The sequence below is a fragment of the Varanus komodoensis genome, unplaced genomic scaffold, assembly GCF_004798865.1.
Source record: "Varanus komodoensis strain SLA01 unplaced genomic scaffold, ASM479886v1 scaffold104, whole genome shotgun sequence".
NCBI classification, from domain to species: Eukaryota; Metazoa; Chordata; class Lepidosauria; order Squamata; family Varanidae; genus Varanus; species Varanus komodoensis.
The window spans coordinates 1108965-1120119 of NW_025335289.1; the positions used below are offsets into that span (position 1 = coordinate 1108965).

General features: G+C 56.6%; 1 protein-coding gene across 1 annotated transcript; it reads left to right on the top strand.

Moving 5' to 3' along the window:
• Positions 1–5528: 5528 nt before the first annotated feature.
• Positions 5529–10936, top strand: LOC123017883. Its single transcript, XM_044419534.1, has one exon. The coding sequence runs from the start codon at positions 5702–5704 to the stop codon at positions 9440–9442; it is 3741 nt and encodes a 1246-aa protein (XP_044275469.1). The 5' UTR covers positions 5529–5701; the 3' UTR covers positions 9443–10936.
• The last annotated feature ends 219 nt before the right edge of the window (positions 10937–11155 follow it).

Genomic DNA, 11155 nt, shown 5'->3' on the forward strand with positions numbered 1-11155 from the left:
TTAGAACCCCGCAAATATACTGTGAATTCGTGCACAGCTTATGAAAAGATGGAAATGGCCTTATTTCTGGGGGAAGCAATCGGATGGCACCGGGCAAGCCCCCGAGAGACCCCTGAAGGGCTTGGACCCCCTGCCCTCTGCATCAGTGTCTGGCTTCTTTCGCTAGAGCAATGCAAAAGAGAAACTGAGGCTGGACGTTAAAAAAAGAGGCATTGCTAACATGCCCACCCAATTCCAGGAAACATGCCTCCGAAAGCGAAAGTCGCCCTCTATAAAGGGCCGGAGGTCTCCGCGAAGAGGCCAGTGCGGAGCGGAGCGCAGCCGAGCAGCGCGGGGCTCTCCGCGGGGACCACGCGGCCAGAGGACGCGGCGCACGGGAAGGCTCGGTAAGCGCGCGCGTCCCGAGCCGCTCCGGAGGAGACGGGGCTGAAATACGCGCGGGGGCCCCTCTGCCGAGCGGGATCTGCCACCCCCCGCGAACCGCACCCGCGCGCACCGGCGTCTCCCCCACGGCGCAGCGCGCTGCGAGTCCACCGGGACCCGCCGCCGCGCCGGGACCCGACCCCGCGCTGGGCAGCACGGCGGCAGGTGCCGGCGGGAGGGCACGGCGCCCCGTCCCTCGCCCGCGGGTGGGGGCGCCGCCTGCACTCGCAGCCGCGACCGGGGCACCGGGCAGCTCCGGCGCAGCGCCGCATCCACCAGCGGAGCGGATGAGGTTTGCCAGCCTTGCTGGACCCTCGCCAGGACTGGGAAGAGGCGCACAACGGGCGGGGGGGGGGGGGCGGTGCCTGCGCTAGGCAGACCCCCGGAGGCACACGCGTGGCAGTGGCGGGCACGGGCGTGTCTTTCCTGGCGGCCCGGGGGGGGAGGGGACCGTGCGCGCCTCTGCCAGCGATCCCTCCGCGGCGCTGGGCTGCTGCAAAGCCGGGAAGGCGCGGCTCTGGAGAGCATCCGGCCAAGAGGGGAAACAGGCGGGGGGCAGTATTGGGGCGGGGGGGGGGTCGAGATGCGCGGCCCTCCCCCTTGCAAGGCCTCCCAAGCAGACTGTCCACGCGCTCTCAGGGCCATCCTTGGCGGGGCAAGCGCGCGCGCAGCTGCAGGCGATCGGGTAGGATCGCACGCGTCTCGGTGCGCCCCCGCCCGTGGTCAGTCTGCACAGCAGTTGGGCTAATGCAGCGAACGCCGAATCGCTCCTGCTATTTGGGGGGAGCAAGGAGTCGTTTTGTTATCTTGGGGGGGGGGGCGGTGTTTGTGTTTTGGCACTACACAAAGAAAACCAAACGTAAGGCAGGATTAAAGGTACTGTAAATATTTATTTATTTATTTAGAATCTTTTTATGCCGTCCCATCGCATAGCCTCGGGAGGACTTACATAAAATAAATAAACACAATACAAATAATACAAATAAAATCCAGATTCACCCTGGCTGCAAATTAAAAGCTATCGATGATATTAAGAGTAATTAAAGTATTCTTTAAATAAAAAGGTCTTGGCCTGGCGCCGAAAAACAAGTAACGACGGCGCCAGGCAGACCTCTCTGGGGAGTGCATTCCATAGACTGGGCGCCACCGCAGAGAAGGCCCTCCTCCGAGTACTCACCCTCCTAATGTCCTTCACGGAGGGTTCCCGGAGAAGGGCCTCTGCTGCCGATCTCGGGCCGGGAGGGCAAATAGGGAAGCAGGCGTTCCTTCAGGTATCCAGGTCCCAAGCCATTAAGGGCTTTATAGGTAATAACCAGCACCTTGAACTGAGCCCGGACTTCGATGGGGAGCCAGTGAAGCTGGCAGAGGACTGGGGTTATACGAGAGTAACGCCCAGTCCCCGTCAGCAGCCTGGCTGCTCTGTTTTGCACAATATTAGGAGCATTATAAACCTGCTGCTGCAAAGAGGGCGGATGCTATTTTGGGGTGCATTAGCGGAAGTCTCACTTCCAAATACCTGCTCCTGTACTTCCCCTACGCTCCTCACAACTCAGGCCTCATCTGGAATTCCTTGTCCAGTTCCGGGCACCAAGTTTTAAGAAAGACGCATGCAAATTAGAAAGGGTCCAGCGTGGTGGACCCGCTTCTCCCCGCCAGCCTCAGCCACCAAATGCCTGTTGGCTCTCCCCGTCTGCTTGCCCTGGCCGTCCCCCCCCCCCCGGGCGCTCGGCCGCGGGCATCCCAGAGGGCCTGGGCCAGCCGGGGCAGCTTCCTCTGCTCGGCTCAGCTGGCACGCTCCGGGAAGCCCACAAGTAGCGCTGGGGGGCAACCCTCCCCCCACCGCTGGCGTTGCTCAGTCACTGGTGTGCAAGGGGCATCCTGCCGTTGATCCCGGGCAAGGTTCTGTCTGTTGTTACGTTTTGCTTTTTAACTTTAACTTGGAGAGGCACCACCTGGGGATGGCCACTTTCCCCTTGACATTTGACCTATGTCCAGAAGCCTTGGCATAAGCTCCACAACTGACCAAAAGCTAAATTCATGAATTTGTGTATTTCAACTTATTTTTAATCCTGATGACCTTTTACTGTTCAGAAGAAACAGTAAGAACTCCAGCCTTCTGTTCGAGCTTTGATCCAGAAGATTCACACTTTCTTCGGCTGCTCAGTTAAGGGGCCAAAGCCTGAACTGGTGCTGACTGGAGAACCGATATGCCGCAATAGTTTAGCTAGCTGAGAATTCAGACTCTGGCCAGGTCCTTTAGTTATTTGGGAATGCTCATCAGCAAACATACACCTGAAATGCTTTAGTTAAATTTGAAGACGCTGACAAAGGAGATTTTAATGGAATCCTGAGAGAGAGGCTGAATTTGTTGCATATGGTAAACTCATTCCGGATGGATGTAATAGCTCAAATTGCCTGCTTATATTTGGCAAGTATTTTCAAAAGCTTAGTGCTTTGTTCTGGAAATCTCTTTGGATTGCTACAGCTATCTTTGGAGAAGATGCACCTTCCAGTGTAAGAGGGAAGTATTTGCATTTCCTGATCTTGTTTGACAGCGTTGGCCTATTAGTTCACTATTAGTTCACTGGTGTTCAACTGGTATTTTCCATTCAGATCAGACTTTTACCCCTCCCCGCTGGTAGATGCTGCCGGATGGAAGCAGAGAACTGGAAGCAGCTGCAGCCCTGCCCAAAGGGCGGGTTAAAGCTGAGAAGGAACAGCCCTGCCTTGGCTGTCTTTGGTGAAGAACAGAAAATAAAGTTGCTTCACAGACAGCACACCAGAGGAATACGATGTGTTGTTCTTTGGGGTGCTGTCTGAGAGGGACCCCAGGAGTTCCCTTGCGAGCGCAAGGGGGCGAAAGGCAGGAAGAGGCACCGCACACCGCGGATCGGGCCCTGGCTTTCGCATTCCCTCTCCGGGGTCTGGGTGCGTGGGCTGTATCTGACAAAGCCCCCCCCCCAGACTGCCTGCCACAGTCGACTCTCCAAAAGCCCCCGTGGGCCCCGAGCGTGGCCACGGTGCCAGCAGGCAGCAGAGGAGGCGGGGCGGGCGTGCAGGTGCGGGAGAGTGCGAGGGAGCGAAGGCGCGTGTGAGGAAGAGGGCGCGGGGGCTGGGCCAGGGGGCTGCAGCCCACGGTGGGGCAGCTTGCCCACTGCTTGTATGCAGCCCCCCATGTGGAACCGGCCCAGCCCTTGCCTGGGGGAGCCCCACCCCACCCTAAGAGCCAGTGCCAGCGCCCAGTTCTTCCGCCCCCACCGACGGAAGGATGCTCCAGGAAGCTTTCCATCACCCCCTTGCGCCAACAGTGGGTCTTCCTTCTGAATAAAGACGGGAGGGGTGGGTCAGGCTAGTCAAGCCTCGTGCATCAAGCAGCTACTTCTGCGAAAACATTTATAGACAAATAGTACCGTTTCAGACCTGGGCCTGGGCCCAAAACAGCTGCTGCAGCCTCCACAGCTCGGACACGAGAGACCAGCCCTGCGGCCTCCCTTAAATCGGGAGCGCTGCTCTTGCCCGGCTCCGTATCCTGTGCTCAGGGCTGTGAACTGCCTGCAGTCACTTTGGCCCCCAGTGCACTGAGCCCGTTAAAAGCAAGCTTATCTTCATCAGCCTCGGCGGCCAGTGAGGATAAAGGGACCAAAGACTCTTGGGGGGGCTCGGGGGCTCTTGCACAACTTCCATGGCGTGCTGGGGGCGTGAGCTCGTGGTTTGGACAAATTCACAGAGAAAACGAGCTCTACTGCCAGTTGACTCCTGCAGGCAACAAGATGTGCTTCCTCTTTGCCCATGGCTTAAGGCGAACGGCAGTTAATTCCCCGGCAGTTTGTGAGCTTGATTTAATAATGAATTAAGACTCACCTTTATCATGATCTGGAAGCATCTGAAAAGAAGCAGACGCATCAGTGGCATAAGAGCAGGAGGAACGAGTGAGCCGCAGGGCTGGCGGGAAGGTCTTGCAAACGAAAAACGAGGCGCGATGCCGTGGTGTGTGGCAGACGGAGCGAGCAGCGGATGCTGCGGCTGCATGTCGGACGCTTGGTGTGCCGAGCCAGTCGGCCAGATATGGGGTTGGGAGACGACCCCCTCTGCGCATACAAGCCTGCATATCACACGGTTATTGCTGTCGAGAAACCACATTTCCCAGCGTGGTGTGGCTTGCTCGACGGAGAAGCTCCCGTCCTCACCAGTAAAGTAAGTCTGGGTGGACTTTTTCCAGCTTCTTGCAGGTGCAGTGAACAGAACAGCTTTGGATGTGGAACGATGGCCGGGGCAGGCCATCCAACGGAGACCTTGGCGCTGGGCCGCGAGGTGCAGCTCGGAATGCTGTATGACTGCTGCAGAGACGCCCTCCTCCCAGGTAACTTCCCCCAGAGGACTGGGCAGACGGCCCTCCGAGCCCCTCCCAGCCAGGCCACGCATCCCTGTGTGGGCCTCGCCCGGCCGCTGGCCCCCCAGCCCCCCGCCAAGAGAGGCGCTCCTGTCGCAAGGGGCAGCGCGGCTTCGGCGGCATCGGGGGGATGGGGCTGTGGGAGGGGTCGTGCAGACAGAAAACGCAGCGGGCCGCCTCTGGGGGAGCCTTCTGGGCGCTTCTGCTGGGGGGCAGCTGTGCCCAGGCTGGGCAGCGATACGACGGCAGGCGCCCGCCGGGCCAGGTGCAGAACGCTCTGCCCGGGCAGGGCCCCGGAGCAGTGCCGGCTGCAGGCAGGTGCCTGGGGGGCCTTGGCCACGGTCCCCTCAAGCGCCCGCTCCCGAATCTACGTCCTTTTCCTTATCATCGCTCAGCTCGCCTGGCAGACAAAGAGCCCTCGAGAAAGAAGGGGGCACCTCTTGCGGCTCCTCAGCGCCCCCGTTGTCTGGCCACGGTGAACGGCATCGTGCCAGCCCCAGGGACTCCTGGCTGTGGGTAGCTGTGGGGGGCACCCCACCATGCCCGCTCCCAGCGCTGGCCAGGCCTCCCCCGCAGCGCAAGACCCCTGCCCTCCCGGCTGCGGCACGCACAGAGCGCCCAAGTCCAGAGGCAGCGGAGGCTGGGACAGCTGGGAGGACCCTGCCCACCTCCTCCAGCCCTGCCTGCAGCTTCCTGGGGGCATCAGGCTGGCCGGCACCGGACGCGGAAGGCCTTCTGCCCACTGCAGCACGGCAGTTCACCCCTGATTTTCCTGGGCTGCCGAACAAGACAGGAAAAGCTCCACCGCTCCGACAGCGCAGGCCCCTTTTCCCTTTAAACCTACAGTACATAGCACTGTGCCTCTCCTTCCATTTTCATGGAGCATGAATGCCCATGTGGCGAAATGCATGTGGCTATTGTCTCCAACCCAAAACCCCTCTGAGCAAACCGATGTGCATTTATGACTTTTTAGGTGCCACGCTGTGGGACAACAAGGTGCTGGGAGAGAATATCCAAGTGAAGCCGAGCCCCAAGACCGAGAGTCGCATCATCGAATCAGACTCCCTCGCAGACCAGCTGTCGGCTCTGCGAGCGCCAGGAGCCCTGCGGCTGAGCCTGCTGTGCGGTTTGGTGGAGGCCCGCGGAGCCGCACAGATCCTGGGCGACAGCCAGCGCTGCCGCCCCCTGGCCCGGGTCACCCTCCATTACTCCACCACAACCAAGCTCAAGCAGCTGAACCAGGCCGCCCTCTCCTGCCCCAGGGATGGCAATCTACCGCCAGCGACCCATGTCGTTACTGGCATTCAGTACGGGGCTCAGGTCTTCTTTGTGTTTGAGCAGCCGGTCTCTCCCTCCGAGGATGTACACGAAATACAGAAGAACCTCCGTGCCCTGATTGAAGGAATGCCAAGATTTCTTCCAAATGGAGGCAAAGGGCTCGCCGAGTTGTCTGAGACGGAGAAGGCAAGAGCCGAGAAAACGGCTTGCAGGGTATATAGTGATACTTTCCCAGGAAACCCAGAAGGTCGTTCCATGACTTTCAAAGAAGCGGTGGACATGTATTCCACCTTCCCCAAGGACCTGGCTGAGCAGGCTGTGCCTGTGAGGCTCTGGCTGCAGCCCCTGGATCTGCTGGAGCCCAAAATAGTGCACAATTCCCATGAAATCTGTACAGAACTTGTTTGTGAAATCCAGAATATCCTGCAGCAGCTGGCAGAAATAGACAAGCAGTGCGCTGGCCTGGCAAATGCTCCTGTTGCCACGACTTTTCCGGCGATGAAGAGCAAACTACAGCGCTTCCAAGGTCTGATTCGACAGTACAAACAGCTGTTTCAGAAACGTCTGTCAAGAATTATCCCAGCAATCCGTCGAAGAGAGGAAGGTGAAGATTGCATTGTGGAAATTTTAACTAGCAATAAGCAGTCACTGTTCAGCTTTGAGCAGCTCAGTGCATTCCTAGAGAGAAAGGAGAAGGAGATGACATTTGTGAATAGCTACCTTGCGGCCCTGAAAGGTGCGGAGGTCGTAGCCACGAAGAAAGAGTTAGACCAGCTCCTAGTCAATCCCATGCTGAAGTGCGTTCTTGCATTTGTGTTCACCTCTTTACAAGATGAGGAGCCATATCTGTCAGACCTGGAAAGCTCGCTAGCAATTAGAAAAAGTCAAAGCCATGGACCAACAGCTTCTGGCAGTGAGACACCTGATTATAAATTATGGCTCGAGCACAGGGAGATAAGCCGAAGAGCCCGGGAAGCTGCCAGGGCCTTCTCGGGGCTGGCCAGCTTGTCTTCCGACGACACCAAGCTGATCATCACGGCTCTCCCAGATCAGGAGCACCCTGGAGCGTCCCTTTATCTGTACGAGGATGGAGAGCTGGTCAGCACCAATTTTGAGTCCCCCTCCCAGCCTTCCCCTCCGGTGCCTGGTGAAGTCGGCCAGGACACCATCCAGCTCCTCCTGACGCCGGCCAGCTACGGCAAGCGTGACATCTCTGCCTTTCGGGTGGAGTATAGGGCTGCAGGGCAGGAGGACTGGGTGGCTGTGAACACCGGAGATAAACAGGAGACCTGCACCGTCACGGGGCTTCTCCCGGATACGGGGTACCAGTTCCGATACGCCGCTGTAGGCAGCCTGGGGCTCAGCGAGCGCAGTGACCCAACAGGCACCGTGAGGACGCTTCCTATCAGAGTCCCTGCAGGATCCGAGAAAATCACAGCCGAACGCCCACCCAGCCCCCTCACTGGCCACGGAGCCAGTTCCGTAGGCTCCGACCACGGTGGGCAACAGTATGAACCTGCAAGAGATAACGGGAAGGAAGAAGGACCAAAAGGAGGAGGAGCCAAAATGAAACGATGTGACAGCAAGGGAAGAAAGAAGAATATTCCGGGCGATGACTCTTTGGCTTCCTCACATGCAGAGACGGCCATTGCGCCAGAACCTGCTATTCCACTGTCAGAAGATAAAAGAGCAGCAGTCAAGCTCCTCAAACAAAGTAGAAAGTTAGAGGAATGTGGGCCACTGTCCATTTATCAACTCCCAATAAAACCATCCGCCTCTTCTTCTTCCAGTTGTATGAAATACAAGCTGGGGCATGAAAATGCTTGGTTCCCCCATAAAGTGATCATGGTGATGGGGGCCACGGGGTCAGGGAAGACCACCCTGATCAACGGCATGGTCAACTACATCCTGGGCGTGGAGTGGAAGGACCACTTCCGCTTCAAGCTGATCCACGAAGAGACCCACAGAAGCCAGGCACAGAGCCAGACGGCCGGCGTCACTGCCTACGCCGTCAATTATACCCACGGCTTTCAGATCCCGTATAACTTAACCATAATTGACACCCCAGGGTTTGGAGACACCAGAGGGATCGAGCATGACAAGCAGATCACAGCGAAGATCCGGGATTTCTTTTCCACTCCAGGGGGAATTGAGCATATTGATGGCATCTGTTTTGTGGTCCAGTCTTCTTTACCACGCTTGACCCAAGCGCAGAAATATGTCTTTGACTCGGTGCTTTCCATTTTCGGGAAGGACATCAAGGGCAACATACAAATCCTGGTCACTTTTGCAGACGGACAGCGTCCCCCTGTTCTGGAAGCCATTTTGGAGTCAGAGGTGCCCTGTGCTCAGAATCTGGATGGCAGCCTTGTCCACTACAAATTCAACAATTCCGCTTTGTTTGCTAGCAATCACGCAGCCAGTGAGGACACTTTCTGCTTTGACGCGATGTTCTGGAAAATGGGAGCTTACAGCATGAAGGATTTCTTTGCTTCTTTGCAAACTTTGGAACCCAGAAGTTTACGACTGACCAAAGAGGTGCTCCAAGAACGGAAGAGGCTGGAAACGGCGGTGCAGGGGCTGCAGCCACAGATCAAAGCCGGTCTGGCCACACTGGAAGCCATAAGGAAGACGCAGCAAGCTTTGGAACAGCACAGAGACGAGATGGATGCGAACAAGGAGTTTGAGGTGGAGGTTGAACATACCGTGCCGGTGAAACATGAGGTCACGAAGGGGTTCTTGACAAATTGCCAAACTTGCCACTTCACCTGCCATTACCCCTGTGCTTATAGCAATGATGCAGATAAGTACAAATGCTCTTCTATGGATAAAGGCAAGTGCACAGTTTGTCCCGGGAAGTGTGTATGGGATGTACATTACAACCAGAAGTACAGGTGGGAGTACAAGACGAAAAAGGAGAAGCAAACATACACGCAACTCAAGGCCAGATACGAAAAGGCCCGCGGAGAAGCCATGACGACAGAGAAAATCTTTGAGCAGCTTTATGAGGACTATCAGGACATGGAACACGTTGTGCTCAGGCTGATCGAGGAATCCTCTCGCAGTATCGAGCGGCTGCAGGAAATTGCCTTAAAGCCTATCCCCATGGCCACTCCAGAACACATTGATCTGCTGATTGAAGCCGAGAAACAGGAAGCGAAGCCTGGCTTCCAGGATCGCATCCGCTCGCTTGAAGGGGTGAGAGAAATGGCTGTGATTGTGAACAAGATTGCCAGGGGTGAGCCGCTGCTTCCGGCCGAGCAGAAAGCAGCCAAAAAGCACAATGCTAATCTTAGTAGACCCCAAAAAGTATGTAATTATGTGAAAGGCTGGTTTGCATCTTTGGCATAGCTAATTCAAACGGATTTTAATGAGATCCGGTTTCTGGTGTGTTCTTCAGTCGCTCTTGCTTCGCTTGTCCCCGTGCTCAGAGCAGTGAGATGCCCCCCCACCCCCGATGGCTCTTGCTCAGGCCGAGACGGAGGTTTCCCTCGAACATCTCGCCGGGTAGACGTCTCAGCGCTGGCAGTGGGACTGCGGGAGGCTGCGGCCCCTTTCGCCTCCAGCAGATCACCTGAGAGGCGCCTTGTGGTGCTCCCAGCGCAGCCGATGCGCCCCTGCCGTGACCTCCTGGGCCCCGAACATGTGAAGGCATGCGCAAGAGTCCCTTGGCGAGGAGCACCTCCTTCCACCGCCCACACATGCCGGCCAGCAAACGGGGTGCCCCTGCCCGGGGCACACACACACCGACGGGCGCGGGCAGGCGCTGTCCCTGGGCTGGGCGCTCCGGCTGAGCATTCGCATTCTAAGATTAAAACCTTGCCCGGCAGAGCCATCCTTATGTCCGTGCGGAACTGGGAGTCCTCGTTGCTGACGGCCCCCGAGGACTCGTGGGAAGCTGCCTTCTCCCCGAGATCCCGTTTCCTGCCAGGCCTCCCTGGGCTGCGTCCGCACCGGACGCCACAGCTGCTCTGGCACCGCTTTGCAGCAGGGCTGGAAGCAGAGCCAACAGCGGTGCCGCCCCGGGATTCACGCAGGGGGCCCCCAGATTCAGCCCCCCCACCTCACGGGGCGACTTCCTTCTCCCCCGGCCCGGCCGGCCTCGGACTGTAGTTCCTCGCTGCCTCTGTTACATCGCTCGCCTTTTCGCACCCTCTCCCTTTAAACTTTGCACCCAGTGCTAAGTGCCCTTACCAACTTGTGAGTCCTCAAGTTAATTACTCTGCTTAATTGTTTTAGCTCCAGCACAGTAAAATCTGTCACACCCGGTCTCCAGTTCATGGTGTATTCGAGCTGGTGTAGCCCTGGAAGTGTTTATTCCAGGTCTCAGCCATGATAAAGGAAACTGAACCATAAAGGCAAGAGTGCCTCTGGCCATGCACAGAGTAACTTTCCATCAACACTAGGTGGCTGCAGCATGCGATGGGGCGTCATATAAGTTGTTTAAATAAATAAAATAAATATACTAGGGGCCAGGCTGCTCAGCTTTTGGGTGAGAGAGCAGACAGAAGGACAGTGGCCTGAACCCAAAGGGCCTTTTTAGAAAAGAATTATCAATGGCTCTAGTTGCTTGGACATCTATTTCTTTAGAAAAGATCTGCATTAATTTGAAGTCTTAGTATTTTTTTGTCCTATGAGCTCTGCTCTGCTCTATGTACTCCTTTGCTTTGCCTTGCTTTGAATATGATGTATGAGGCCGACCTAATGCTACCTGTATCCTATGCACTGCGATTTCATCTTTAGTGTCTATTTCGCTCAGTCCTTCATAATTTTACACTGAAGACTTGGAGTTTCTGCTTTGGATTTATTGTATTCACACTGTACAATAAAATGTGTTAAAATCTATTCCTGGCATCAGCCTGTTCTGGGTGCTCCCTTCCCCAAAGAGGAAGGAAATTAAGATGCTTTTCCCCAGATGGGATTCCAAGCAACTGGGAAGTCGCCTGAAAGCAAGAATGAGCAGCAAAACAGCAAAGCAAATGTAATGGAAGGAAGTTTTTCCCGGTGGCCAAAATGCAGACTCAGCACAAAATGCCAGTGTGCCCCCCGCCCCCCCAGCATCCC

Bases quoted from the DNA above. Each gene is read 5' to 3' on its own strand.
- LOC123017883 (XM_044419534.1), top strand. From the start codon at position 5,702: ATGCCCATGTGGCGAAATGCATGTGGCTATTGTCTCCAACCCAAAACC.